Raw genomic sequence first — 27,551 nt, 5'->3', positions numbered from 1 at the left:
AGTGATCTGTGGAGAGCATTTTCCGTGGAGCACAACTCAGAGGTAACAACAGAGTTTCGTTTCAACCACAGGCGCGTGGCACTTGGACTCATCTCCGCACAGAAGCTGTAACAGTCATGCGAGGGGACAGTGACGGCTGGACAGGCAGAGTGCTGTGCACAGAGCTCGGGGGCAGCCGGCGCGAGGGCCGGGGGCGCGGGCGGGCTTCTGCGGGCGCCCCACGCGTGAGCGGGCGCTGGCACAGGGCAGCGCTCGGCCAAGGTGCGCCAGGCTTTAGCACACACTGTCACACCGGAGGTGGAGGGCGGACTTGAGATGCTGGCATGCTGCAGGAGGGAAGGAAGTGCGCGGCAGCTGCTCCCGAGACGCGGTGTGCCCCGGCCCGGCCCTCGGGCGTCGGGCAGGCACCCCACGGCCTGTGCCCTTTACCTGATCCCGGGGAGCCGCCTCTGCTGGCGGGAGTCCCGCAAGCAGGCAGGGCCGCGTGTGACGCGTCCCCCAAGTGCTGTGCCCCCGACGGGGCAGGTGAGCTGCCCGACGCGGGCCTCCTCCTCCCATTTAGAGAAGAGGCGGTGCCCTACACGCCAGGCACGCAGCGCACACCTGGCGCCCGCGAAGGACCAGCGTGGCGTGAGGCGGCGGGAGTGCAAAGGGGGCTGTGGCCGCCGTGCCGCGCCCAGGAGGCGTGATCGGCAGGGCAGCGGGGCGGGACTCGGGAGGGGAGGGGCCGCTGCTTCTGTCGGAGCAGAAGGCGGCTAGTGACTGAAGCAAGGTGGGCGGGAGGGGCCCTGAGGGACGCACAGCCGCAGGTCGCCGGAGGCGGCGCACACGGGGCCAGGACACGCCCTGGCCGGGGGAGTTCTTTGAAAGCACAGAAGCCACAACTACCAGGAGCCGCCCCTCCGACGGCTCAGAGGAGTCAGGTGGACACGCAGACGGGCTGGGGACAGGCGGGTCAGGAGCTGCAGGAGAGCCGCGGGGTCTGCGTGCCGTCCTCGGGCCCATGTCCTGTGGGGAGACAGACAGACAGATCCTCCGTGAGCCACGGATGCGCTGCGGGGAAACGGCAGTGGCGGGAGGACTGAAAAGCGGGAAAGCAGAGAAACTGCTGCAGCGAAGGCCACCTTCCCAGAACCGCCCACGGGACAGGGCTCACCTCCAGCCCCGGGGCACTCGCCCTCAGCCGCCCCAGAGACCTGCCCAGGACCCCACCCCACGGCCGGGCCAGCACCACGCTCCCGGACGCCCTTCTTTGGCCACAACTGACAGTACGTGGTGGGATCTGCTTCGCAGCAGCGGTCAAAGCGGCGCCCCTGCCTCTGAGGTGTGGCCCACAGGGAAGCCTCCCAGAGGCCTCTCGCTTCTCCCTGTGGTCTCTGTCTGTTTCTGGCCGTGCCGGTCTCTGCTGTGCACACAGGCTTCTGCAGCTGCGGTGTGCCGTTTGCTAACCGGCGGTCCACCCTGGGACGCACGCGTCTTGTAAACGCCCGTTCAAGTGGACGCTGTTGCCCCTCCTCTCAGCACGCCCGCCCCCACTCTGGACGGGCAGGTGGGCCAGAATCACCACCCAGAATCATCACCTCCCAACCAGCGCTGCCTTAAATGCCCCAGTTTTCTCTGCCCAAGCGTGATCAGCACAGCCATGGGCTGGCCGGAAGGTGAGGCTGGCAGGCTGGACTGGGAAGGGCAGGAAGGGACCCCTGCCACCCCGAGCCCTGAGAGGCGGCCCTGAGAGCTCACCAGGCCTCTGGGAGGCCCCAGCACCCCTCTAACGTCCTGTCTCACTTGAGGAAATCACATTCCAGGTCAAACCCGCGATCCCTGCCGACAGACCCACAGTCTCACTGGGAGCAGAAGGGCCTGCGGTTCACCACCCTCCCCCAGGACCATCCTAGGGGAGGGGCATGAAGAAGCTGTGCCGAAGTCCCTGCCCGGCCCTCTGACGTCCAAGCTGGCCTGTCCCAGGCCTGTCCCAGGAGAGGCCTCAACCTAGTCCTAATCCTCCGCGACACATTCACTTCTAGAGTTCTGAGAGAAGCCGCATGCTCTCCCCTTCCACAGATTCTCTAAAATTGAGATCAGTTTCCTCTTTTGAGCGCTTTAAAAAACCCAACCATCACTGCTTACGGCTCCCCACACCTCGGGCTGCAAAGCTTCCATACGAAACCCCCCTTTAATGACATCTGATAACACCCTGTCTTCTTCGCCAGGACTTATTTATGGTTAAAGCTCCAGGTACCTGACAAATTTAAGATCGGTATCCCGGCTGGAATCTAGCAGTCTCTTCAAAAATGAGTTCTTTGAGCTTTTCCTTGGGCAAGTCATCCAATTCCATGTCAAACTTGAAGGGTGCTTCGGCGACGGGCTTGAAGATAAAGCGGAACTTTGAGATGAGGGTGCCCATGGCGGGGCCGCTGCCCAGGCTCTGGGCTCCCGCCCGCAGCACCAGCCCCCCAGGGTGGGAGGTGTGTCCCGCACGCCCAGGACCGACAGCAGGCAGCACCCCTGCACTGCGCTGTGTGGGGAGGGCTGCGGCTGGCTGCCCGATGCGTCCACAGCCAAAGTCCGGAAGCTCACACGCTAGCTCAGCACATCCCAGGGACGGGGGAGCCTGGTGGGCTGCCGTCTATGGGGTCGCACAGAGTCGGACACGACTGAAGTGACTTAGCTTAGCTCAGCACACGCCAGCGCCTGTCTGTGAAGAAGCCTCACAGTGAACAGAAGCCTCACGGCCAATGAAAACTGTGGCGAACGGCCATATTTACGTTAAACAGAACGAACCCTGCTTCTTCTAAATTTAGATACAAAAACCTAAGAATGAGATGGAAAATACTCCAAAATTTTAATAACAGTATCTGTGTAACCAGACTACAAAGTGATGTTTCTTGTATTTTCTGGTGTTTTTTAAGTATCCCCTCTCTATATAAATAACCAGAAAGTCAGCACTGTCTCTGTGCGTCAGAGATTCTCCTCACACGCTCAGTGCTATTGTTACCAGGCACCCCAGACCTCATCCCTGCCATCCTCACACCAGGTCTTAAGGGGTAGGAAAACACACACCCCAAACTCAGCTCTGGCCCCCGAAAAGGGGGAAAGGAGGAAACTCGTGGTTGCTCTCCCTGCGGGAGGGCTCGCCGTGTGGGGCCCTAGGCGCGCCGCCCTTCTGACGCCCTGGCGCCCCGCGCAGTGAGAGCCTGGGTCTCTCCTTCCCCGCGGCCGCCCTGTCACCACAGGGAGCCGGCCGCCACTGCGCCTGGGGCAGCTGCGGATCCGGGCGTGCTCCCCCTCCGCCCAGGCAGGCAGCCCCTGCCGGACTCTCACCTCGTCACTTGGATCGTAGTACTGCTCCAGGTACGGGTGGGCCAGAGCCTGCTCCACCTCGATCCTCCTGTGAGGGTTGAACGTCAGCATTTTGTCCAGCAGATCCAGAGCTACAGAGAGAAAGGTTTTGCAGAGATGAGAAGCCAAAGGGGCAGTCACCGCACCGACCAGGCACTTCCTGTTTAAGTCACGACCCATGAGACAGGGGCGCTGAGGGGGCCGGGCGCGCAGGGGGCCTGCTCCACCTGAGCGTCTGACGGCAGAGACCACAGTCAGGAAGGCGGTGCGCTCTGCAAAGGCTCCGCAGGGAGCCAGGATCCAGGCCCAAGGCTGCCCACGAAACCCGGCCTGGCCCGAAAGCACGGCCCTGCCCTGCAGGGTCGCGAGCAGAGGCTATGCGCATTACTGCGCTCAGGTCAGCTCCAAGGTCACTTTGGCTGTGGTCACTTCCTGCCCCGTGGCTTCAGCCCCCTCCTTCCAGTTCCGGCTGACAGGCCTGTGTGAAGCGCAGGCCGCTGGAAACACGTTCCCTGCTGGAGACAGCGGGTATGCAGTGTGCCCATGTGCGCTGGGCTCTGCCCCCATGAGTCGCCTCTGAGGCCTGCCACCCCTACCCACCTTCAATGAGGAGTCCATCCAAGTAGTAAACCGCGCTGGATGAGATGAGAAACTCCACACGACACAGGACGGTTTTCACGTCCATAAAGAAGTGTGAGAAACAGCAGGATCTTTTGAAAGTCCACATAATGAATTTCTACCTACAGCACATTTTCCAACTAGCGACAGGGAAACACGGGACGCCTGCTGGGCCCCAGCGGCCCCAGGGCCTGCCCCCCGCCCCTGCCCAGAGTGGCCGTCTGCCTCAGGACTCGCGACCCTTGTCTGCAGTGGTCAGAGCCATCAGCACTGCCTTTAACCCCCACCTCCTGCTGTTGCTAAGAGGGACGCACCCCAGGCGACGGGCATTCCTAAATCAGACCTTGCATTCCTTCAAGTTCAATCCTAGGCAACAACTTCAAAGGAAAAGAGCTCTTCTCTTTTCTGTGCTACTGGAGAAAGGCCTGGCCTCCAGCCTGCTCCACCTGAGCCACGCGCAGGGACAGGAGGCTGGGGGAGGCGAGCCGCGGGCAGGTGCAGGCCGGGCGCCACGCCGCAGCGAGTCATGCTGTCTGCGCACACGCGTCGCTGGGTGCAGAGGCCACCAGCCCTCAAAGGCCGGATGGCATCCCGCCGCGACCCTGCCTCTCCAGGATCCCACGCTGTCCCCTAACTCTGGGGAGCGCAGCTCTGTGGCTCCACCGTCTGCCCCATGGGTCACTCCCCTGCCAGGCCCCAGGGCAGCGTGCCCGGCTGGTGCTCACTCTGAGCCTCCTTACCCACCAGGCGGGACTCTGACTCAGAACAGGCCTGCCGCCTGTCCCGTCCACCTTCCACCCTCAGCTCCAAGTCCCGAGCGGGGCCAGAGGAGGAGGCCGCCTGTGCAGGCTGCGCCACCACAGCCGCGCTTCTCAGACTCTGGGCTCAGAGCCCTGCTGCCAAGGCCCCCAGGAGTCAGCTGCCACCAAGGGCTTCACCCCGCAGGCCCCGGGAAGGGTCGTGGGGCCTCAGGGCTGAGGAGCACACGGCTGAGACCTGCGGGGCCCCGGCCAGTCCTGCTCTGCCCCGAGCACGCCGCCTCCCGCTCACGAAGGCAGGTCAGGCCCTCCCCGCAGCTGGCACACATGCCTCAGCATATCCTACAGGGAAACCGGGTTCCCCAGGTGGCCTCCCTGGACATCCCTCCAGCGGGCCCACACGCATCCTTCTGGGAAAAGGGGACCCTCTTCCCTTCCAAGGCTGACCCTGCCTGCTGTGTCCTGGCCCCCACTCCCCGGGGTCCTTTCTGAATCCCTCAGCCCTCTGAGCGGCCACCGGGACCTGAACTGGAGGCCTCCTCTTCCACAGGCTCCAAGGCCCTGCCCCCCGTGCTGCCCAGGGAGGACTCCCATCCACCCCCCGAGAGTCCCCGTCTTCACCCCCTGGCCTCCTCCAGGACCTCAGCTGCCGTCTGCTGAACTCTCCTGACCCCAGAGTCAGCTCAGCACCCACCGCACAAGAGACAGGACGCTGCTTACGGCCCCACTGAGAATGTGCGTGCACGCGTGTTTACAGGGCAGCGAGGAAGTCTGCATGCTGTTTAAACAGCAGGCTATCCGACAAAAGGAGATAGATTCCTCACAAGAACTGCGATTTTTTAAAGTTCAAAAAACAGGGGACTTCGCTGCTGGTGAAGACTTTGAGCTTCCACTGCAGGAGCGTGTCTGACTCCCAGCTGGGGGACAAAGATCCCGTGGGCAACTCTTGCCCGGGGAAGCAGGGACAGAGGCTTGGCCGCAGCGGCCGCCAGGGGTGGGCGCTCTCAGGACACAGGCCAGTGTGAGCTTGGAGCTGCTGGAGGCCACCGTGTCACGATGAGAAACGAGGCTGGCCAACAGGAGGCGCGGGAGGAGAAGGCACTGCTCATCGCAAGGCCAGACTTGGTCACAGCGGCTGTGCCCGGAGTCCATGGCCTGCTGGTCCCCGGGCTGGTGAAGCCCTCTGGGCTGAGGCCGGTCAGGGGCTCCCGTGAAGGGCAAAGGAGGCCTCAGAGCCGGCCCTCCAGTCTGAGGACTCCCCGCACCCACAGGCCGTCCCACCGCTCGTCCCTGACACGTCTGTAGAACCTTCCTGTGCGTCTTCGTCCAAGCGGCTGAGGCCACGCTATGCGTGGCAAACGCTGTTACCTCCTCAGTGAGCGCCGCTCATTCATGTTTCCCCTTGCTACGAACACTCTGTAAAAATCACGCTTAGGGGCTGTATTCCCGACTCTCCCGTGAGGTGGGTGAAACGTGCCCCATTCTGAGTTAAGGAAAACGCGCAATGGTGAGGTCAGTGACTGCCCCAAGGCACAGGCCTGGGCGCCCAGCCTGCCCCCGGAGCCAGCCCCAGAGTGCAGGGCCGAGCAGGAGGGGGCAGCTGTCAGCCCAGAGCGCAGGGGCACTGGAAACGCCACTCGGCCTGGCGCAGTCTATACACCGGCCACGCCGGGCCCTCTACACTCTTCTGTGATCAAACCTGCCGGCCTTTCCTTTACTTTTGTCTTCTTGATGTGTTTGTTTTGGAAGCTCAGGAAGATATTTCTCCCCCACGTAGACACCAGGAAAGTACTGAGTACTCTAAATAACTTTTAGAAAAGTGCTTGATCATCAGTTGTTTTACAATTCACTCTGATGTGTGAACAGTGATTTAATCTGATTTTCTTTCAGACAGCTATTCGACCAGCCCCGTACCATCTGCTGAAGAATCATCTCTTCCCCTTCACCACAGCAGCTCTGGAGAGAATCCCAAGCTAGGTTCCTCTGACGGAAAATCTAACTACTACTGGTTCAAGGCACTCAGCAGCCAGAAATTGTTGACAAATGTGAAAAAAAATTCAACCTCACCCTTAATTAAAGAAAAACAAATTAAAATGCCATTTTCTTATTTGGTTGGCGAACCCACAAGTTCAATATCCAGAGCTGCTGGAACAAGTGTGACAAAGCTGCCGACCTGCCCCTCAGCCTCCCGGGCGTCCCCCGCGCCAGCCGTGCTGACTCCAGAGTGTCAGCTGTGTGGAGAGGATGACCCTCCCACGGCAGTGGCCACACAGGCATCACCAAATTGTGATGACCTTTCAAGGTCCACACCTCATATAAAAAATCACATCAAAGTCGGTTTCCTGTATTTAAGAGGCTTTACCTTCCCTTCTCTGTGAACCACTATTAACGAGACAAACCCAGACGACGAGCTCCCTGCGAGCAGGCTCTTGCTCTGTCTTACCGCTGCTGCACGCCCAGCGCCTTAGAACAGACGCCCGTCTGCTTCCTAAGCGGACACACTCATCTCCGCATGCCGCAGTGGGAGAGCAGACGCGAGCTGCCGGCAGGTCAACCGGCCCCCGACCCCTGCAGCTTCTCCGACTGCAGGGAGCAGGGCTGACCGGGAGCCGCGCTCTGACCAGCAGGCTGTGGCAGAGGCGCCCTGCTCTCAGCCCCTGCAGCCCCTGCTCTGGTGCTTTCGGGGCTCTGCTGCAGGTACGGAGCGCCCCGTCTGGCCCACTGCAGGACGAGGGCCAGCAGACCCGCCCGACCCGTGGGCTCAGCAGCCCCCGGCTGTCAGGCCTGGGCGGGGCGGCGGGGGTGGGGGCGGGGGGTGACTGGCCACGCACAGGCATGGTGCAGCTTTGGGGACGATGGAAACGCTCTGCACCCTGACTGGCGGTGAAGCTACAGGACTGCACACATTCGTTAAAAGTCAAAGGCTTGCACAACTGAAAAGGGGGAGTTTTATTCTATGTAAATAATTCTATGATAAACCTGACTTTAAAAATTATCCAATGACAAGATGGTTCTAAAGACATGAACTTAATCCAAGTTAAGAAGTACCAAAAAAACCAACACGTGGAAAGCTAGACATCACCTCCAGACCCCTCAGCCCACGGCCGCGCGGCTCCGTAAGAGGGGAGGGCAGTGGAGAGCGAGCACCCACCAGGGCCGTGTTAGAGCGCAGCAGCCGCAGCCCCCGGACCCAGAGCGCTCAGGACACAGGCGGAAGCCCACCTACCTTTGGAGTCAGCATTCGGGAACAGCCTGTTCCACGGCACCTTATTTTTGTGTGGAAGAGAGAGCAGATAGTTTCTAGCTTTTAAATTTATTATACAATTCAGGTCTTCCTGCGACGGGGATCCAAGAATACCTATTGGATAAAATAATCTGCTGTCAGTTATCAAGAGCAAGGAAACCCAACCACGTGGCCAGCAGTCAGGGAATGGGCCCTGGCGCTCACCGTCTTCTCACCACCTCCCAGCGCTGGACTTTCTTACCGAGTTTTCAATCAAGGACGAATAGGAACAGCTCATGCCTACGGCAGGTCCCAGAGCTGCAGGAACTCGTCTCCACCCCACCTCATGAAGGCCTCTGATGTGAACATGGGCCCCAGACACTGAGGACCTTACCCAGAATGTGGTTCAGCTGGTCGAGGTAATGCTTCCCGGGGAAGATGGGCCTGTTGGAGAGCATCTCTGCTAGGATGCAGCCCACGGACCAGATGTCGATGGACTTGGTGTAGCCCTGCAGTGGAGGAAGGGCAGAGTGACCCCTGCCGCCCCAGGACGGCGAGCGCGGCCCGCTCTGTAACTCAGAGGCGAGTGGCAGCAGCGGGCAGAGACAGACACAGCCGGCTTTCTTATAAGACACCAAAACCGAGACGGCTTGATTTCATTCCCCTCTTCAAAGCAGATTCACTTATTAAGTTAGAATTCCTATAGTAGACCTCATTTCTTTTATCAAACGATTTGTGAGAAAGAATTAGAATCCCTACAAGCTGAAGCCGGGAAAACGAGAAAGCAGTGAGCGGCCACTGACTACTCTCAGTGTGGGCCAATCACTCATTTTGGAAACTTGGCAGTCACTCAAAAGGGGGGTTGCTCCATTTCCAGAATATCTTTCTTCATTCTGAAAATCATTAAAACAAAACAGTAACCACCCATGATCTCAGGAAACAACCACCAGTGTGCTGGCCCCACCCCGCTTCTCGCCTTCTTTTCCTATTCATTTTTCAGGAATAGCTTTTCTTTTAAAGGAATCTGATGAAAAGACATGGGAAAATTACCATACAACAGTGACAAAAAGATGTTACTGTACTAAGCAGAGTTCTATGAAGAAGGCTTAAGTGTCGTGATAAGTAAAAGAAGAAATGTGCAAACAGATACAGGGAAAGAAGATTCAGTCAAATATTAAAGGCCACGGAAATATAGCCAAGTATTTTTTGAAAATCAAAGACTTAATGATCAGAGCTATACCTCTGATAAAGTGGGCTGAATTTCAAAATAAATCTTTCCAATAAGAACTGGAGGCTTAGGAGTATCTCCCTAGAATGTCCTAGTAGTTATTAACATGCTGCCTACCGATACTGCTACTCTAACTAACAGCACTATACCCACAATTAGGTGGAGACCAACTGCCCTCAGGCAGCGCCTGAACCGCTGCTAGGGACGTGCAGACTGAAGCAGTCAGTGGCGGCTCATCCTCCAGTGACTCACAGAGAAACTCGCACACCGAGAGAGAACGAGGAAGCAGAGGCCAAGGGCGCAAGCGGCGAGGGGGCGCCCACGGAGACGTGGGGGGCCCTGTGGGCTGCCCGCCTCTCACACGGCCGCGGCATCCTGTCCCCTTGCCACTCACTCTCGCATGCGCAGGAGGCTCTCCCGGCATGCCACACATGCAATGAGACAGGAGTGAGCCCTGCTCTCCCGATGTTGGGCGTTACAGACCTCACACGGCTGTGGGTGTCAGCAAGAGCCACCAGGCCGTGGTTTCATGTTGACGGGGCAGACCCCCGTCCCCCGCCGGGTTCCCAGCTTCAGGCCAAGACTCTTCTTCACTAACTCAAACCAAAACCGCAGAGTTGAGACTGAAGGCAGCGCCAGGTGAGGAGCCAGCATGCTCAAATTGAGCCAAATGCTGGAGAGGCTGGCAAAAACGAGGCCACCACTCTCCTCACTAAGATGCCTTTGTGGTGGTAGACAGCAGTTAAAAACGAGAAATACCTAATTCACGTTAACTTTTATTTTTAAATACGTTTAAAAATTCACACACTAAAAATTTCTCCGTTCTAACTTTCGTATAGTAAATACTGTCGGATAAAACCCACGTAAACAAAACCCACTTAGGCTGTTGGATAAACACTTAAAGACGCTGAAGGGGTCTGGGGCACAGGGCGTTTGAGAACCCTTGCCTTTCCCATCCCTGCCCTATTTCCGCGAGTTAAAAATGCTATCAGGTGAAATGTCACAAATACACAGAGCACTCGAGGTGGCCAACGCTGGGACGGTGAGTACTTAAAAAAAACGAGGAAGATAATGGACAGCAAACAAACAGCAACCCCACGGCCGTCACGAGTCCACAAAAATGTTTCAAAACGCAGATGGGGTCAGAGGAGGAGAAAGAGAAAAACCGACGATCGCTCCTTCACGGACGGATGCCAGCTCATCACTGTGATTTAGAGAACCGGGCGCTGCAACCCCAGCAGGACCGCTGACAGACACAGCGGTGTTCACGGGCACCCTGGGGAGAGGCTTCCGGGAAGAGGGGCCCCAGATCCCGCCTCTGAGGGGCCTGTGCAGCCGAGACTGACCCGGGGCCTTCAGGAGGAGCCCGCCCCGAGAAGCAGGGAGAGCTCGGGCGGGCGTGAGGCCACCTCTGCGGCCCACAACCGACCCGGGCCACGGAGGAGCGGGAGGCGGCCCTACACGGGCACAGCACAGAAGCCGCACACACCGCTGTGAAGACACGACGAGGCCGCCGTCCAGGCACGCGGAGGGCTCAGGATGCCTGCAGGGAGAGGGCTCCAGGAAGGCCGGGAGAGGCACAGCTCCTTAAGTCAGTCTGATAGGGGTCCCAGAGCTTGGCGCGGGGAAGTGAGAGCAGAGCGGGGAGCCCGCAGGCAGAAGACGCCACGCCGGTGAGGCCAGGAGTGCACAGGGCTTCCCCCGACCCAACCTCCCGTGGGTGCACTGGAGAAGAGGACGCCAGACACACTGCTGGGAGGGGCCTCTCGGGCTGGAGGAGCCACGACTAAGAGGGCCCAAACACAGTTTCTGCGACAATCAACTCGCGAGAGCGGAGGCCGCCCTCCTGGGGGGCCCCTGGAGACGGTGAGGGGCCCCGCCGAGCCTGCGGGCGCCCCGGCACGGAGCGACTCTCACGTGGCCATCCACAGGAGCCTGCCCTGTGGCGCCGTCTGCCGCCTGGAATTATCAGAGAATCAACACAGCGTTTTCTTCTGCGAGACATGCGTTATGCCGAATTCTTCTTTACGACGGAATTTACTCGAATGGAATTTTACTTCTACAGCTGACTAGACACACGTATGACACCAAGAGTATCTACCTGCTTTAAACAAATTCCATTTCCTCCCCAAAGCAACCGAAAGCGAGGCCCTAGCCCTTCATGTGTCAAGGCTGGAGGGAGAGAACCTGGCCCACGGGCCGTGCACTTCACTCACTGCCCCCGAGCCTCTCGGGACGACTTCTGGCTCCGACACCTGAACGTGGCCCAGCGACCACTCTCCAGCTGTCCTCACACACGTCACGTCACGGCAGACGGGACGGAGCTCTGGACTCGAGGCCTTGGGACGCGAGACTCAGGATGAGTGAGAGGTTTCAGGCGCGCCGGCCGCAGGCCAGACACCGTCTGCGCGGGCCGTGCTGAGACTCGAGAGGCCCCACGGCCGCCCCCGCTGCAGCCGCCGCGCGCACCCGGCCACTCTCGGCTCTGCCCCGCTCCACAGGCTCTCTGGTGGTTTCCTGCGAGCAAAGGCCCTGCTGGCAGTGCGCTTTCCACCTGGATGCAGGACCACCATGTCATTTTGAAAGAGTTACAGCAGCTCCTATTTTTTCCTCACCAATGTTTTCTTCCAATTTTATTGCAATTTTGCTGAAGAGGCTTCTTCATTACCAGGTAGGTCTGACTTTTACAGGAGAGCCCCGGTCCGCGTTCACAGACGACAGTGCGAGCACAGAGCCCAGCGGACAGGAGGAAGCTGCCCGGGTCGAGGAGGGCTGCCCGGGGGGCGGGACGCAGGCGGCTGATGGCGGGAGCACGCCCCGCAGCTCTGTAAGCCAGCACGAGCCCAGCCGAGGGCCGGGACGTCAGTGCTGAAGGGAGACGAGACGGTACCTTGGGGCTGGCCAGACAGGCCCAGCCTCAGCCCACGCTGACTGCCACTCACGCCCTAAGTCCTCTGGTCTCCTGGATTTCTTCTGATGCAAACCTGGCCCTTACCTTGGAGTTCAGCATGATCTCTGGAGCCCGGTACCAGCGCGTGGCCACGTACTCGGTCAGGAACCCTGTGTGGTCGTGGTCCGGATCTGCAACACGGGCCAGGCCAAAGTCACAGATCTAGGGGAAAGCAGACAGGACAGCTTCTGAGTCAGGGTCGCCAGCAGCAGAGCCGCAGACACTGGCGGGACACCAGCAGTGACGGCGGCAGCAAGTGCCACCATCCTCGGGCGGCAGAGCCGCGAGGCAACGGCACACACCCACCCTTACCTACTCCTCACAACAACGGGAAGGCAGCCACCTCGTGTCAGGAAGGAGCAGGCTGGAGGGTCTTGCCCAGAACACATTGTCAGCGGTATGCAGCCTCTACTTATCTGCTTACCCACAGCAATCCTGCTTAGGCCACTTGATAAACAGTTCTGCACGGAGAATAAGGTCACTCAAACCAGCCCCCAGTGAGCGCTGGAACGGTCACCGCTGGGACCAACTTCTCTGGCAGGGCCTCTCTCCACACGTGACCTCCCCCACCTGTTCTGCCCACCTCCTTCCCCTCCTGCAGTCAAACCCACTCCCAAAGCTGTACAAGACGTTCCACATACTGAAGATGGATCCTTACCAAAAAAAAAATCCAGCTTCTAATTTCTCCTGACTCACGCAAGCTGGCCTTGACCACGCAATGGTCGGGGCTACTCCAGATTACAACGTGCAAGGAGAGTAACTGGAACCTATTTGGTCCCCAACAACTGCAGGCCCTTTAATTCCTAGCTCCTGGGGAACTAATCCGAGAGACAGAGAGGAAGAAAGAGGGAGAGAGATGCTAACACAGACTGGAATCCAGCAGAAGGCAGCCTGGAAGACAGAGGTCACTTTGGAGGCTGACTGCTTTAATTCGGTTGAAAAGTGACAAGGGTCTGAGCTCAGTCCATAAAAACAGAGATACGGAGGCAGGGATATTCAGAAGACTTAATGGACACCAGCCTCTGCAGAGACCCCACAGCTGGAGGTCGCGACAACTTGAAATGACTCTGAAGGCTCCGCTCCCCTCCTCAGGGCTCGTGGCTGTGGAGCTGGCACCCGCCACGGCACCTCTGACCCCCGGCCCTGCCGCTTCCTCGATGCAGCCCTCCGAAGTTCTGCATCCATGCTGCCCAGTTCCGTCCTCTGAGCCCGTCAGCACGTCTTCAGGAGGAGCAAACGCCACGCCTGCTCCGCAGCTCTTCCAGGGCCGTGCTCTGGGCACTCCGGACAGGGCTGCACAGTCGCTGCGGCGTCTTGAGGCCCCCTTGGCCTCCAGCACCAGCCTCACCTCCACAGCCAGACGGCTTGCTGAGGCCACCACACCCTGGACAGCCGCAGGCTGACGGACTGTCTGAATGTCTGCAACGCGCCTGCGCCACACACCACCCCTTGGGCACCCGCGGCTCACGCGGTGTGGCCGGGTCCAGACATGAGTCACAGCTCTCTGTGGTCAGCAGAACCCCAGGTGAAAAGCCTGCATACAGGCCCCCAGATCAGCGGGCTCAGTCCTGGGGCTGACGTCTCCACCTTCTCCGGGAGCGGAACGGAAGCAGGAGCCGTACTCGGGAGGCGGACAGGACCTCCTGCCTCTACAGAGACGGCCCACGTGGTGAGAGCAAGCTAAAGACAGCCGCAGCAGAGGGCTCCGCAGAAGAAAGCCACGCCAACGTAACCCTGACCCCCATGCTGGCCACAGCTCTGGGGCCGAGCTTGTATCAAGAAGGCAGGATTTATCTTCCCTCCTCTGGAAGCTGGGCAAGCCTTTCTAACTGCCTGAACCAAGAGAACATACTGGAAGTGATGCCGTGTGACTTCTGAGGTGAGATCATAAAAAGCAACGTGGCTTCCACCTGGGGAACTGGGAGCCTCTGGCCGTGTCGTGGAGACACCAGGTCACGTGGGTGGCGTGTGGCCATGCCGTGGCACTAACCACCAGGCCTGTGGGCGATGGTCTGAGCCTCCAGGGCGTCTCTCAGCTGCGGTCCAGAGGCTGAGCCCAGAGCAGTCACCCCCCTTGACCCCCCCCCCCCGCTGCCTGACCAAACTTCTGACCTCAGAAACTACGCATTCAAACATGACTACTGCTGTTTCAGGCCATGACATCTTGGGGGGCTTGAGAGAGGCTCCAGCCTGGGTGGAGGGGGGAGGTAAACAGGCATCCACGTGGGGAGGCGGCAAGAGCCCCCAAGGGAGCAGGAGTCTTGAGTAGAGGGCCCAGGAACGCACTGCACCAACCAGCTACGTGGCTGGGAGCTGCGAAACGGTGGCTTCTCTTACTCCATCATCCCTTGTGCGTCTATCAGCTGGCATTTACTTTCACCGTCATTCATCACCGGGGCTTTGTGCCTACCTTGAAGTCCAGACCCTACTGGGAAGACAAGGGAAGTGCTTCCTCCTTCCCTGTGAGTTACCAGTTTTCACAAGAGTGAGCTGGCTTAAGGAGGACCATGTTTCTCTATTGGTATCCTGCACTCGTAGTTGATAAAAATTATTGGCTATAATTCAACGAATCAAGAGGTACGCGTAGGGAAACTCTGTTCACAATCATCCACAGGAACTCATGTGCCGCTCACTGCAACACTGAAAGCTAATACAGCATTGACCCAAAACCTGCCAAGGCTACAAAAAACTGACTACAGTTCTATACAGAGGAAGGCAGACAACCAGGATACGGTACGAGAAATAGAAAATGACTTGGTCAAATGTCCTACCCCTCCTACCTGGCGACCTTTGGGCTGAGTAAATTCAGATTCTCCTAGAACAAAAGCCCCAAAGATATTTCATTTCGTATCTTTTGAACCCTCCTTTCTAGGCCCACCCAGAAGCATACACGCTGCGACCCCAGCAGCCGGGGCTCCCCTGGGGCTGCTGGATGGAGGCTCAGCAAGCACATACCCGGGACAAACACTGCTGGAGACGACATACCCCTGGAAGTTTCACTAAAAACACGCTGCCAGCACAGTCTCCAGATAGGGTCCACAACCCTCGCTTTTCTGTGGCCCTGAGAAATAAACAGGGTGCCCGCAGGAAGAGGGCCCGGGAGGGCCGGGAGAGGCCAGTGTGTATTGGGTCTCAAGGCTGGGTACCAAGCACGAAGCATGTTATGGAAGCCAAAACCGGAAGCTGACTGCTGTTGGCCTTGACTGTACAGAGTCAAAAGCTAAAGGTCTAAGACACTTGAAAGAGCTGACACCCTGGGGGCTCAAAAGTGAAAAATACTAACATGGAAGTCAATGGAAACAGGGAGAAGTGACCTAATTACCTGCTTGAAAATTCAAAAAAAAAACCTAAATAACAAGACATCAGTAAGGCCACCGGTTACAAACTTTCTAGGCCTGGGGCTGTGGGATGGCATCAGGGCCATCCCAAGGTCTGAGGAGGGGACAGGCGTCGATGAGCTCAGAGCCCGCCCCACTCCCCAGGTCCCTGCCTTGCCTGTGGGACACGCTCCCATGGCAAGCCCGTGACTGGGTGACATGCACGCCACACTGCTAACTGGAGTGAGACTCTGCGTACACGTGCCCATGAGGATGGTGCATACCCCATACGGACATTTTCCAACAGGGATCGACTGCACTGCTCTAAGCGTCTGAAACATCCTACTGTGTTTCTGAGTCTGTGTTAAATTGGGCTTCGAAAACAAAGCCTGGACGGTGCAGATGGCCGATAACACAGATCAGCATGGGCGCACATCCCGGGGAGCAGGGAACGAAATTGCCTGAGGCAGAGACAAGCCCACCAGCAGGGACAAGAGCAGCGTGCTTCTGTGCTTCCTCTTCTCAAGGGTGGGCATTTTCAAGCAAAAGTCAACTGCTCCCAGAAATATTACATACTCAAAATATTAAGAATAGCCCTCCAAAACCAAACAAAAGCAATCTGCCGTAACAGGACTGCGGTGGTAAGAAAGAGAAAGAAAACAAAGAAAGCAGTAGGAGACGTCAGAACAATCACTGTAATTTCCAAGAAAACCACTGAGAGCTGGCCAGGTCTGCTGCTCCTGAGAGCACCCTCACCCTTCAGGCCACCCTGGCTCACGTGCCCAGACCCACGGACAGTGACCTGGTGGGAAGGGCGTGAGGTTGACTGAGAAGGGCGTTAAGAGGTGACAGAGTCCACCCCAGCCGTGTCTGATGCAGGAAGCTGTCCCCGCCACGTCTCACAGGCTGTCTGCTACACAGCTGTAAACACCCGAGACGGCAGATAAGCTACCCATCTGAAGACAAGGCCACTGGCAGTTCCAGAAGATCCTCCAGGCAGGGCAGGCCTCGGAGCTGGTGCACTGGCCCCTCACTCCTTCGTCTGCTGCCCCTCCTGTCTGCAGCCCCCTGTGCCCGGCACGGCCACTCACCCACTGCAGGGCTGGCATGCTGGGAGGGACGGCACGAGGCCACCTCCTTCCTGGCATGTTGTGGCCCCGGCCAGAGCTGGCGGCCTCCTCCTCTGGGCCTGGAAGAGCCCCTTTCAGAGCCTCCGCCACCGCGGATGGCGCCACAAACACCCACTCGACCTCTGTGGTGTGCGAGCAACCCGCCTCTCCTGCCAGGGCCACCCCGTCCCGGCAAGAACAGCTCGGCAGTGGGTCTGGAACCCGGGAAGAGTGAGGCCTCTAGAGCAGCTCCTTCTTAACACCGTTCTGGGTCTCCTGAATTCCTACACGCATTTCAGGATCAGCCTGTCTGTTTCTGCAAAAACAGGCGCCTGGGGCTTTGACAGGGACTGCATGGAGTCTGCGGATCACACTGGGAACACTGCCATCTTACGGACACGGAGTCTTCCGACCCGTGAACATGAGGTGTCCTCTCAGGCTCACGCGCGTTCCCACTGGACTCTGCGTTCCCGCCATCGTACCTGAGCCACCTGCGGACCTCCCTGTTTACTTCTGCCACATATTAAAAGCCTAGCCTCTTTACATGCATTTCTTTTTGCCATAAAAATGCTTCCAAGTATTTCTGGTGTTAATGCGAATAACAATAGATACAAACATGCCCCAGGAAAGCGAGTTTTTTCAACTGCTACACCCTAAGTGAGAGTAACCACGGGCTGACCTTGAGATCGCAGGTGGTGTTGAGCAGCAGGTTGGAAGGCTTGAGGTCCCGGTGCAGCACGTTGGCTGAATGGATATACTTTAACCCTCTGAGGATCTGGTAAAGAAAGTAGCAGATGTGGTCGTTGCTGAGGTGTTGCGTCTTCAAGAGCTTGTAGAGATCTGTTTCCATGAGGTCCTGTACTATGTATCTGTTTGGAAACGTTAAGGTAACTCCCAAATAGCTGCTTACACTCAGCAAAGCACTGGAAACAAAAGGAACGCAGACAGCCTACTATTCACCCCGAGGCCCAGGAGGGGCAGGAGAAGCTGATGGAGGGCCGGCGCCCTCAGTGGAGCAGGGCCTGGATCTGCGGCCTCCTCTTCAGCTCCTGTGAGACGGCAGGTCACACACCCGCCTGGTGCGCACACTGATGCCCCAGCGGAGACCTGGCCTCAGGGAGGCCGTGGGCATGAGTCTGCTCCGAGCGGCCCACCACCAACAGGAGCCTCTGGCGTCGCTGAGGGGCGGGCGGCATCGGGCACCTTCTCCTCTGGCCCGGCACCAACTCCTCCTTGCATCAGTCTCTGACCTGCCTTCCCGTGCCTCTCCTTCCCCACAACAAGCAACCGTGAAACTTCCGGAAGCACAGGCTGAGAACACACTCGCTCCTAAATTCAGCCCTCAGCCTACCTGTCTGGCTCTGCAGCTCAGGCTGAGACTGAATAAGTCAGACAGGTGAAGCTGCGCCCTCCGGCTGTCCGGACCACCCGCCGCCCTCAGTTCCCACGGAAAATAAACCATAAAAGCTGCCCGCGTCTAACCTCGCCACTGCGTGCTTTCATTAGTGTTTGCGGTTTTTTTAAACTCATGTCTCTGCACATATTACACACCTTCTACAGACTCACACCAGCGGGGACAGAGTTTGGGATGTAAAGGAAACGCGACTGGAAAACGTGTCATCTGAGAGAGACGTGATTTTTGAGGCAACAGGTAGAGCAGGACAGCAGGCAGCTGGGGGGCACTGCACTGAGAGGGTCAGCAGAGCAGCAGGCGGCGGCAGGGGCGGGGCGTAGGGCGGGGCGCCAGGAGGCAGGGGCGGGCCCCTCGGCACAGCCACGCCTCCAGTCCTGGGGCCTCGTCCAGAGTTCTAAACGCCAGCCACAGTCCCCACACAGCCTGAGCTCAGCTGGCCCTGAAGATCAGAAGGGCTAGCCGCTCAGTTTTAACGATGAGATAACTGGACCCAGATGTAAAATGCTGCTCAGATCAGGACAGTTTGGACCTGAGCAGTGCCGGGCCGGGCCCCCTCTTCCACAGTCCACGGCTCTTTCCTTTTCACCATCATAACCAACCATACCTTAAGCGGGAAAAACATGACTGGAAAAGGTGTTCACCAAAATTCTCCACAATTGCACTTACTGAAAGGAAATCTTTACTGAAAGTGACAGAGAAAAATTGGATTTGCCAAAGATACTGAGAGTAGCTACCGACCACTGGAAAACTGAAGTGGAGAAATGTCGACGATGCACGCGATAGAGTGACTGGCAAGCAGAGCACAGCTTCCCCTTCCACGAGCTGCACCCCCCTCCCTCCCCATCAGCAGGGCGCGGCTCCAGCAGGGGACGGAGCAGCTGCCTAGGAAGGATACACGTCTTTCATCTGCTCGATGGTCGGCGCCCGAATAATGTCGTTGATTCCAATGATGTTCTCGTGTCTGAAGCGCAGCAAGATCTTTATCTCTCTCAGTGTCCTCTGGCAGTACGTCTGGTGCTCAAAAGGGCTGATTTTCTTGATGGCGACTCGGACTTTGTTGACATTATCATAAGCAGAGCTAAGAAAAGAAAGAGGGGATGAGGGGAGACAGCATTAACAACAGGCCCCAGGACACTCTGGCAGAAAAAATGAGGTGGTAAAGGAGTAAAGCGCCCGTCACTCTGGGCAGAGGCCTGCTCCGCACACAGGAGGACAGCATGCTGTCCACAGAGAGGCCCTCACGGGGGCAAGTGCGCGCGAGGCCTCAGGACGAGCAGAGGGCCCGGCCTGCCAACTGTGCGGATGCCCGCCCATGTGACGGCCCAGGAGCACGGGCACGCCTGACCCCACCGTCCCTGACAGCAACTGCACCTGGGGAGAGCCATCACGGCTGCCTCCGAAACAGCTTCCCACAGTCGCACCAGACTCCACCGACTCAGCAGCAACGCTCCAATGACCCTCAACCACATCTTCATCCCAAGCAAAATGGACCCAAGAGGGCGACACGGATACACTGCAGGGCACGGGGACTGCAGTCACGCTCTTGCAGTAACTTGTGATGGAGCTTAATCTGAGCAAACGCCGAGTCACTCTCCTCTACACCCCAAACTACAGCTGTGCTCCAATGGGGGGCGGGGGGCAGGAGGGTGCAGTGACTGGGAGCAACAGCAGCATCTTACTTGCAAAACGACACTATTGCCTTCTCCCCACCCCCCAAGAAACTTGATCAAGACGCTTGGCTGTGCTGAGCTCAGTCGTGTCTGACTCTCTGCGACCCCACGGACTGTAGCCCACCAGGCTCCGCTGTCCATGGGATTCTCCAGGCAGGAAGACGAGTGGGTCGCCATGCCCTCCTCCAGGGGATCTTCCTGACCCAGGGGTCAAACCCAGGTCTCCCATGTCGCAGACAGATTCCATACCGTTTGGGTCATCTTATAACAAAACCTAAAAAGTATTGTTCAAAACATACTCTCACATACACAAAGAGGCAAAAAAAGAAAAAAAAAGAAAAAGAAAAACACCTCTCACAGTCTTAACACAGGGCCCAGTTCTTTCCAAGGTGTCCTGAATGACTCAGCAGAATTCCAAGCAGAAGCAGCAATGACCACACCTTCAAGCCCCTTGCTGCACGCCTTTCACATTGTTTTGACTGAAGAACCATGTGAAACTTTTAAAAATATATTTCAAAAATTATTCTTAAGTGGGAAAAAAAATCACAGGAGAAATCCTAGAAAACTGCTAGCATATCCTTTAAAGAAAAAAGCACAATTATTTTGGAATTCCTAACCAATACAAAAATATTTGAGAAATAAAGAGTACTTCTTAGAAAGAGGTGCAAAAATACCTTTAACCTCACGCCCACCTGAGAGAACAGCCCTAAAACTGGAACCAGGTATGCTACTTAAAACAGACACACGCTCCCCCGAATAACAGAGGACGCCTTTCTCCAGCATTCGTTACACTAACAGGGCATGCAGAGACCACAACCACTCCTGTGCCCTGAGGAGCTCAAGCCCCTGTGAGCACCCAGGCATCTTACACGAACGTGGCCTCAGGCCCCAGATGAATTCTCTCCTGAGATCCACAGTGGTGGGGAGGCGGAGGTCACAGCCAGAGGTGAGCACATTCAATTGCTAAAACGGTAGCTTCCTACTACTCAGCAGTAAAAAGGAAACCACTGGTAATAGAATGCAGAGGAAGCGCAAAATAATTATGATGAGTGAAGCCAGACCAAAAGAAAAGCGCCCCCCTCACATAAAATGCAAACTCATCAGAGGACAGAGAGCGGGGCTGCTGGAGGAGGAGGGATGACACGACGGGCATGGAAGCCAGGTAACTCTCGGAGGTCCTCAATATTCATGATCGAAATGTTCTGATAGCTTAAGGGGAGCACAGTATGTCAAAACTTAAAGTGTACACTTTAAAAGTACACACTGACACACTGATTACCAACGACTTCTTAAAGACACTAATTTAAAAAAAGAGCCAGGGGTCCCCGAATGCAGGACCAACCCCAGGGCCAGGGTGCAATTCCAGAGCTGTGTCTGGCAGTGAATGCGGAAGTAGAAGCCCACAGGACTCGAGAGGAGACTGTTCACCAGACGGGAGAAACGGGAACCAGCGTGAGTCAAGGACGAGCAAGGCACGCTGCAGCAACCTCATCTCCGGTTGTGACGGGGCCACAACCGCAACAGGAGGCGCCCCAGAGTGCGGTGGGGCCCAGCCACACTCGCCAAGCACTCCCCACTTCTGAGGCTCCAAGTCAGCACCGGGGCAGAGCCAAACAGTGGTCCTTCTCTTGAGACGGTGGCAGATCTGGGAGGGAAGAGACAGGGACAGACGGCACGCACACCTTCATCAATTCTCAAGCCCGAGAAGCCGCCGCGTAGATGACACCCAAACTGAGGGCGCCGAAGGGAGGGCAAAGACGAGGCCTGTAGCGACCATGCGCTGAAGGGTGAGCAGGCGTTCTAAGGGGAGCAAGGCCCAGAGAAGGCGAGGGACACTACATGGAGGGGAAGCATGCAGGCTGCCCGTGGGAAGGCCGGCCCTCACCCACCCGGCCCCTCAGCTGGCGGTGCGCACAAAGTGCAGGGAACACGCAGCCAGGAGCCCCCAGAACCCCCGGGGCCCCTGAAGCAGGGAGCGGACGCCCTCTGGGGCGTTTGCCACAAGGGCGGGCAGCAGCAGCAGCAGCTCACAGCAGGGGCTGGGCGCAGAGCTCTAGCCGGGAGAGAAGAGGGCTCCACGGGCCCGTTCTCAGGGGCTGCTGATGCCCAACTCGGAAAAGCCCGAGAGTCGGCAATTTGACTCTGGTCTAGGTCTTCATGAAGGCCTACCTGTCTCAGGAAGAAGGGACAGTGTGTTTCATGTTTCGTGCGTGCCAAGTCGCTTAAGTTGTGTCCAGCTCTGCGACCCTGTGGACCAGAGCCCGCCAGGTTCCTCCAGGCAAGAATACTGGAGTGGGCTGCCATGCTCTGTTTTCTTGACCCAGGCCTTGGAAAGAAAGCAAGAGGATGGGTGGGGGAGACAGTAGCCTTGTACTTTCTGACGTAAGGTCTGGGGAGGCCTGCAGGGGATTCGGATGGAGGAAAGAGAGGCTCTGCTCCCAGCAGCAGTGAGGAGGTGGAGGCTGGGAGTAAGATACGGGAGCGTTTAACAAGCCTCAGAGGGGAGCACTGCTGGAGAGAACTGAGGTCTGAGGACAAAGCTCAAGAGCAGACAGAGCACCAGGAACTGGCCAGAGCGTGAGGGAGCACCTGTGAGCACCAGCAGAGAGCGCCATGTCGGAAGCCCGGAGTCCCAAACAGAAGTGCGTGAGGAAGATGAGAACTGGAAGCCATCTGCCGACTCTGCGATCGGGGGACGGGTGGGCCCTGGGTGGCGGCTGGTGGGTGGGAGTGGGGACAGCATGCAAACATGCAGGTGACCATCTTTAAAGAAGGCGAGGAGGAGCAGAGTGGCCAGCAAATCAAGGCAACAGCCAGAAGGCTCGGGCGGTCAGGGAGCAGTGGAGGGTCAGAGGCTGGGGGGCCCGGCAAGGTGGAGAGGAGGCTCCCCAAACGAGGCAGGGCTGAGGAGGCAGCGTGCATTCAGGCAAAGCTGCAGGGCCCTCCCTGCAGGAACCTGGGGCTACAGAGTGGGGCGCGTGTGCGACTTCCACCGCAGGAAGTCACAGGGATTTTAAGGGAGGCAACACTGATGTCTGCTGTGAAGCTCCCTCAGGAGGCAGACTGCTGAAAGGCCAGATGCGCGGGCAGGGCAGCGGGCAGTAGCCCTCTCCGCCACCCTGAACCGTGATGAGGCCACCGCTCTGCAGAAAGCAGGGCCTATGCCACCAACCCCATGTCACCTAGCTTGGTGAAGCGTCAGTCGCACCTGACTCTGTGACCCCGTGGCTGCGGCCCGCCAGGCCCCTCTGTCCACGGGATTCTCCAGGGAGAACCGGGGTGGCCACTCCCTCCTCCAGCGGATCTTCCCGACCCAGGGATCTAACCGGGGGCTCCCCCACTCAGGTGGGGCTGTACTCCGAGTCCCTGGGAAGCCCTAGCTTGGTTCTGGTTCAAATGCTCTCCATTTAAGCAGACTCAACTCCTCAAGGGCAGAAGCACGCGTCCTAAATTGCTTACGCCGTCTTCCAAGGAGCTAGAACCAAATTCTAGAAACCAACAGTGGAGGAGCAGAGACGAAGCTCCCCAACACGAGAACCTGGAGCGTATGTCCACACCCTGTCCCCGCCCCCGCACCTGCGGGCGGGCAGGCTGCACCTAGTGACTCGCTCCAAAGCACAGATGGTGGCACGGGAGGGGCAGTCACCCTGCAGTGGAGCAGCCTGGCAGATCCCACCCCCACCGAGTGGGCAGTGACTCCACCAGTGACACCCCGTGGACGCCTCCGGTAGGATGAGAAAGGTGGCTCATCTCTGTGGTGCTCTTTCCCAAGCCTGTCACCCCAGTCTAACAGTGAGAAAAACGTCCGCAAACCCAACGTGAGGGCTAGTCCACAAAATGACTCGACAAGTTCTCCCAAGTCGTTAAAAAAAAAAAAAAAGTCACAGAGACAGGAGGCAGACATACAACCAAATCCATGTCGTATCCTGGATTGCATCTTGGAACAGAACAAGGAAATCAGTGGAAAAGCAAATTCCAAATAAAACCCGGAATTCCACTATACCAGCGTTGGCTTTGATAAGCACATTACAGTCACATACGACGCTGATATGAGCGGAAACTGAGCAGGGGCTTGCAGGAGCCCCCAGCACTATCTGCAACTTTTCTGTAAAGCTAAAATTATCCCCACATAAAAGTTTGTCTGAAAAAGGTCTTCCACTTAATAATACTTCCAAAATTGATGAAACAATTAGCATATAGAAAATAAGGACTTTATTTAATAAGTAGAAGGAAACAATCATTTCACAGTTAGCTACTTTAACCTCTCATAAAAATAAATGCCCAATGGAACAAAAATATTCCTAAAAAGGTAACTGAAAATTTTACCTAATTGAACTGTAAGTTATATTCTAACTTCAGTCACTGGACACACATTTACTAAATACCCCAAGTAGCCTAATTATTCATGCAGGTTGAAATAACAGAACATCATCCCTCCTGCCTTCCTCCTTTTTGCGCATCCTTAACAATAGGGATGATATCTGAAGACATTCACTGCAAAACTGCCGAAAAGAACAAACTGTATTGCCAAACATTAGGGTTAATACACTGTGGAATATTAATAGGTCCCTGTGCAGCCACTAAACTAAGTATGAAGACTGTACTAACTATAAGTGAGATTCAAAATAAAACCAGACTGCAGCTTAAAAATATTTATCTAGAAGAGCCGAATTGCAGAACAAGCTCGGATGGTGGCCCGTGAGTGACTTAAGACGTGACTTGAACTGTCTCTTGTCTTACTGCCTCTGTCTATTCTACGGGGAGGAGAAGAACAATCGCTGTGGTGTAGGTAACGTCAGATGAGGCAGCCTGACGGGAAAGCCGAGTTCATTCAGATGCGTCCCAACATTCCAGACACGGTCACAGGGCTTGCTTCTAGCCCCGATCAAAGAACAGAGGCTGACCTGCTCTCTTAACTAAAAGGGAGAAGAGACAGGGCTCATGGAACAACGGTCTGCAGACACCCAGCAGCAGGCGGCACAGGGCAGCGAGGCGGGCGCTGCGACGGCCCCACTTTACAGCCCGGAGCGTCCAGGCTGCAGCACAGAGAAGGGCCGTCTCCTCAAGAGGAAACGGGACTCGAGACCTGGAGCGCCCGCACTGGCCAGAATTTGTGAACCAGAGCACAGGGGAGGAGGACGTCAGAAGGCTGAGGAGGCTTCCCCCGACCGTCCAGCTCAGGACCAATCCGAGCTCACGCGCACTCCAATTCCAAGGCCAGGGAAGGAGCCACCAAAAGGGGCAGATGGGCTAAGCCACACGGAACGAGAGTGGGAACAGCTCCCGTCCTACCGCCGCGCAACAAGCCCAGTCCTCAGAGAGGTGGTGACTCAGTCCAGGGGCTAGATTAGCCTTTGACTGAGGGCTATTCTGGACCTGCCGTTAAAAACACTGAAAAGAGAGCTCTGAAAGGAACAAACTGTTCCAGGAACTTAACTGCATCCCAGGGAAAAAACTCCCAAATATTCAAAGGAATAAAAAAAAAACAGAAAAAAAATCTAGCACTCAGTATAAAACCCACAATGCCGTGCATCCAGCCAACACTACCAAGGACCAAAACGTGGGGCTTCCCTGGGTGTCTCGGGCTAGGATCCACCTTCCAAGGCAGGGCACATGTGTTCAAACCTGGTCCAGGAACTAAAATCCCACATGCCGTGGGGCAACTGAGTCCATCCACTTCAACAAAGACCCAGTACAACCTAAAACTCCCCCCAAACCCAAACAAACCGAAAAAGAAACCAGGAAATGTATTCAATATCTTGTGATAACCTATAATAGAAAAGAATCTGAAATACATATATTGAATCTACTGAATGACTTCACTGTCCATCTGAAATATTACAAATCAATTAAAACAACAACAAAAAGGCAAGGAAATACCATAATGAAGAGAAAAGAAAAGAAAAAAGACCCAGAAAACAGAGATGATAGAATCAGTAGACAATAATGTTAGCGGCTATCATAAACATACTCCACACACTCGTGAAGGTAGGACATGACATCAAGGAGAAACGTGCAAGATGCAAGAAATACTCGAGGGGAACTTCTAGAGATGCAGAGAGTACAGTGCCTGGAACCAGCGGCAGAGCACACACTCTGAAGGAAACCTGGTGGCTTGGAGGACGGAGTGGACGCCAGCCAGAACGCCACGCGACGGGGAAAGGTCTGGGCGCAGGGGCAGACCTTCAGGGAGCTGTGGGACAAGGCCAAGGGGCTTAGCATATACTTAACTGGAATCTAACAACTTCACAGGTACAGAATCCGAGGGAAAGTGAGTATTTCTAGAAATGCGCTAAATGCCAAGGAGAGATGCATACAGATGCTCTTGCTACACTGGTTTCAACTCAGCAATAGGCTCCACTTAGCTGAGACTGTCCTTAAACAGAGGGAAACCTTATTCTGATGCCCACGTACTAGCTGAGAGATGCTGCATAAGATACTTCTGGTATCAAACTGAGATTATAGAATTATTTCTGGATTCCCACTTAGACATATAAGGATAATCTGGTATATTCCAGATTCTGAGTCATTTCAGATCTGTGTTTGCCAGCTAGGCCTGACAGCAGCAGTCTTGCTTGGGGAAAAAGTATGTAAAGGAAAAAAACAGCCTGCTTCAAATTGCTCCAAGAAAACTGCACCCTCATTCTTCAAAAAAGCATTATTTCAAAATTTCAGTGTTTCTCTCTTGTGGTGGCGAAGAAGGCAATGGCACCCCACTCCAGTACTCTTGCCTAGAAAATCCCATGGACGGAGGAGCCTGGAAGGCTGCAGTCCACGGGGTCGCAAAGAGTCGGACATGACTGAGCGACTTCACTTTCACGCACTGGAGAAGGAAATGGCAACCCACTCCAGTGTTCTTGCCTGGAGAATCCCAGGGACGGGGAGCCTGGTGGGCTGCCGCCTGTGGGGTCGCACAGGGTCGGACGCGACTGAGGCGACGCAGCAGCAGCGGCTCCTGGGGTGGAGCTCCTCTCACTGCCAGTGTCCCTTTGATCGCATCCCATGACATTGATCTTGAACTTTCCTGCTGTTTTCCAGGTACATCTGGGTCTGTCTGGGGCCCTGAGGGCAGAGCGCTCAGCACAGTCACTGCTCTCCAGGGCTGGAAGTGCCCACAGCAGTTCCACTTTCAACGTGGATACTGCCTTCTCACACACACTCTGGGGCTGCAGACGTGAGGAGCCGCCCACGGGGCTGGCTTGCCAGCTCTCCACACTCCAGAGCCTCCTCCTCTCAAGGTCATGTTTACTACAGGGCAAAAGGGGCTCAGCGAACGCTCTTCCACCTTGAGGTAGTGGCCTTTAAAATAGACGCCCGAGGACAGGCTGGAAGCAGCCAGGGGAGGGGTAGCTGAGAAGGCAAGTGTGGTGCTGAGCAGGGATGGGGTAGACCGGTGAGTCAGCAGACCCCAAAGAACGCCACAGGGGGCTGGACCATACCACACCAAGAGCTGCACTATTCCAAACGGGCAGAAGGTAAGAACAGGTGCTCGGCGTGACAATACACACGTGGAAAAATGACGGATAAGCCATAAGGGAAATGCAGATCAAAGCCCCCCAGCACGCCCGCTAGAATGGCTGAAATGGAAAAGCGGCCATACCCAGTGCTGATGGTGATGTGGGAAAGCTGGGACTCTCACAGCCTGCAGGTGGAGCTACAAAACGGCACAACTGCCACGCTAAGGCTCAGTGGCTGCTGAAAAAGTCAAACGCACGTTTAGCACACAACCCAGAAGTTCCATTCCTCGTCATTTACTCAAGAGACATGAAATCAGATGCCTGTGACAATCGCCGAGATACAGACACAACCCAAGTGTCCACTGTGGGGGGGTGGGCAAGGGAGAGGCCGTCTGCAGCTCACGATGGAGCCCCAGTTGGCCACGAGGGAAAAAGAAGCCGTGTTCTCTGGCACAGAGCAGATGGGCC

At 56.6% G+C, this 27,551-nt stretch overlaps 1 protein-coding gene across 1 annotated transcript in view; it reads right to left on the bottom strand.

Moving 5' to 3' along the window:
• Nucleotides 1-202: 202 nt before the first annotated feature.
• MAPK1 (mitogen-activated protein kinase 1) overlaps nucleotides 203-27,551 on the bottom strand; it is a 51,760-nt gene continuing 24,411 nt past the window's right edge. The window contains exons 2-9 of the mRNA XM_068989510.1: nucleotides 18,852-19,034; nucleotides 17,222-17,411; nucleotides 12,162-12,278; nucleotides 8,333-8,447; nucleotides 7,942-8,073; nucleotides 3,322-3,431; nucleotides 2,240-2,365; nucleotides 203-1,008 (exon numbers count right to left, since the gene is read on the bottom strand). Coding sequence (XP_068845611.1) covers nucleotides 2,249-2,365; nucleotides 3,322-3,431; nucleotides 7,942-8,073; nucleotides 8,333-8,447; nucleotides 12,162-12,278; nucleotides 17,222-17,411; nucleotides 18,852-19,034 — 964 coding nt within the window. The 3' untranslated portion in view covers nucleotides 203-1,008; nucleotides 2,240-2,248. The remainder of the gene's footprint in view (nucleotides 1,009-2,239; nucleotides 2,366-3,321; nucleotides 3,432-7,941; nucleotides 8,074-8,332; nucleotides 8,448-12,161; nucleotides 12,279-17,221; nucleotides 17,412-18,851; nucleotides 19,035-27,551) is intronic.

This window comes from Capricornis sumatraensis, chromosome 17 (assembly GCF_032405125.1).
Source record: "Capricornis sumatraensis isolate serow.1 chromosome 17, serow.2, whole genome shotgun sequence".
In the NCBI taxonomy this organism is placed as follows: domain Eukaryota; kingdom Metazoa; phylum Chordata; class Mammalia; order Artiodactyla; family Bovidae; genus Capricornis; species Capricornis sumatraensis.
The sequence above is the reverse complement of the archived record's forward strand: the minus strand, read 5'-3'. Positions and strand labels throughout refer to the sequence as shown.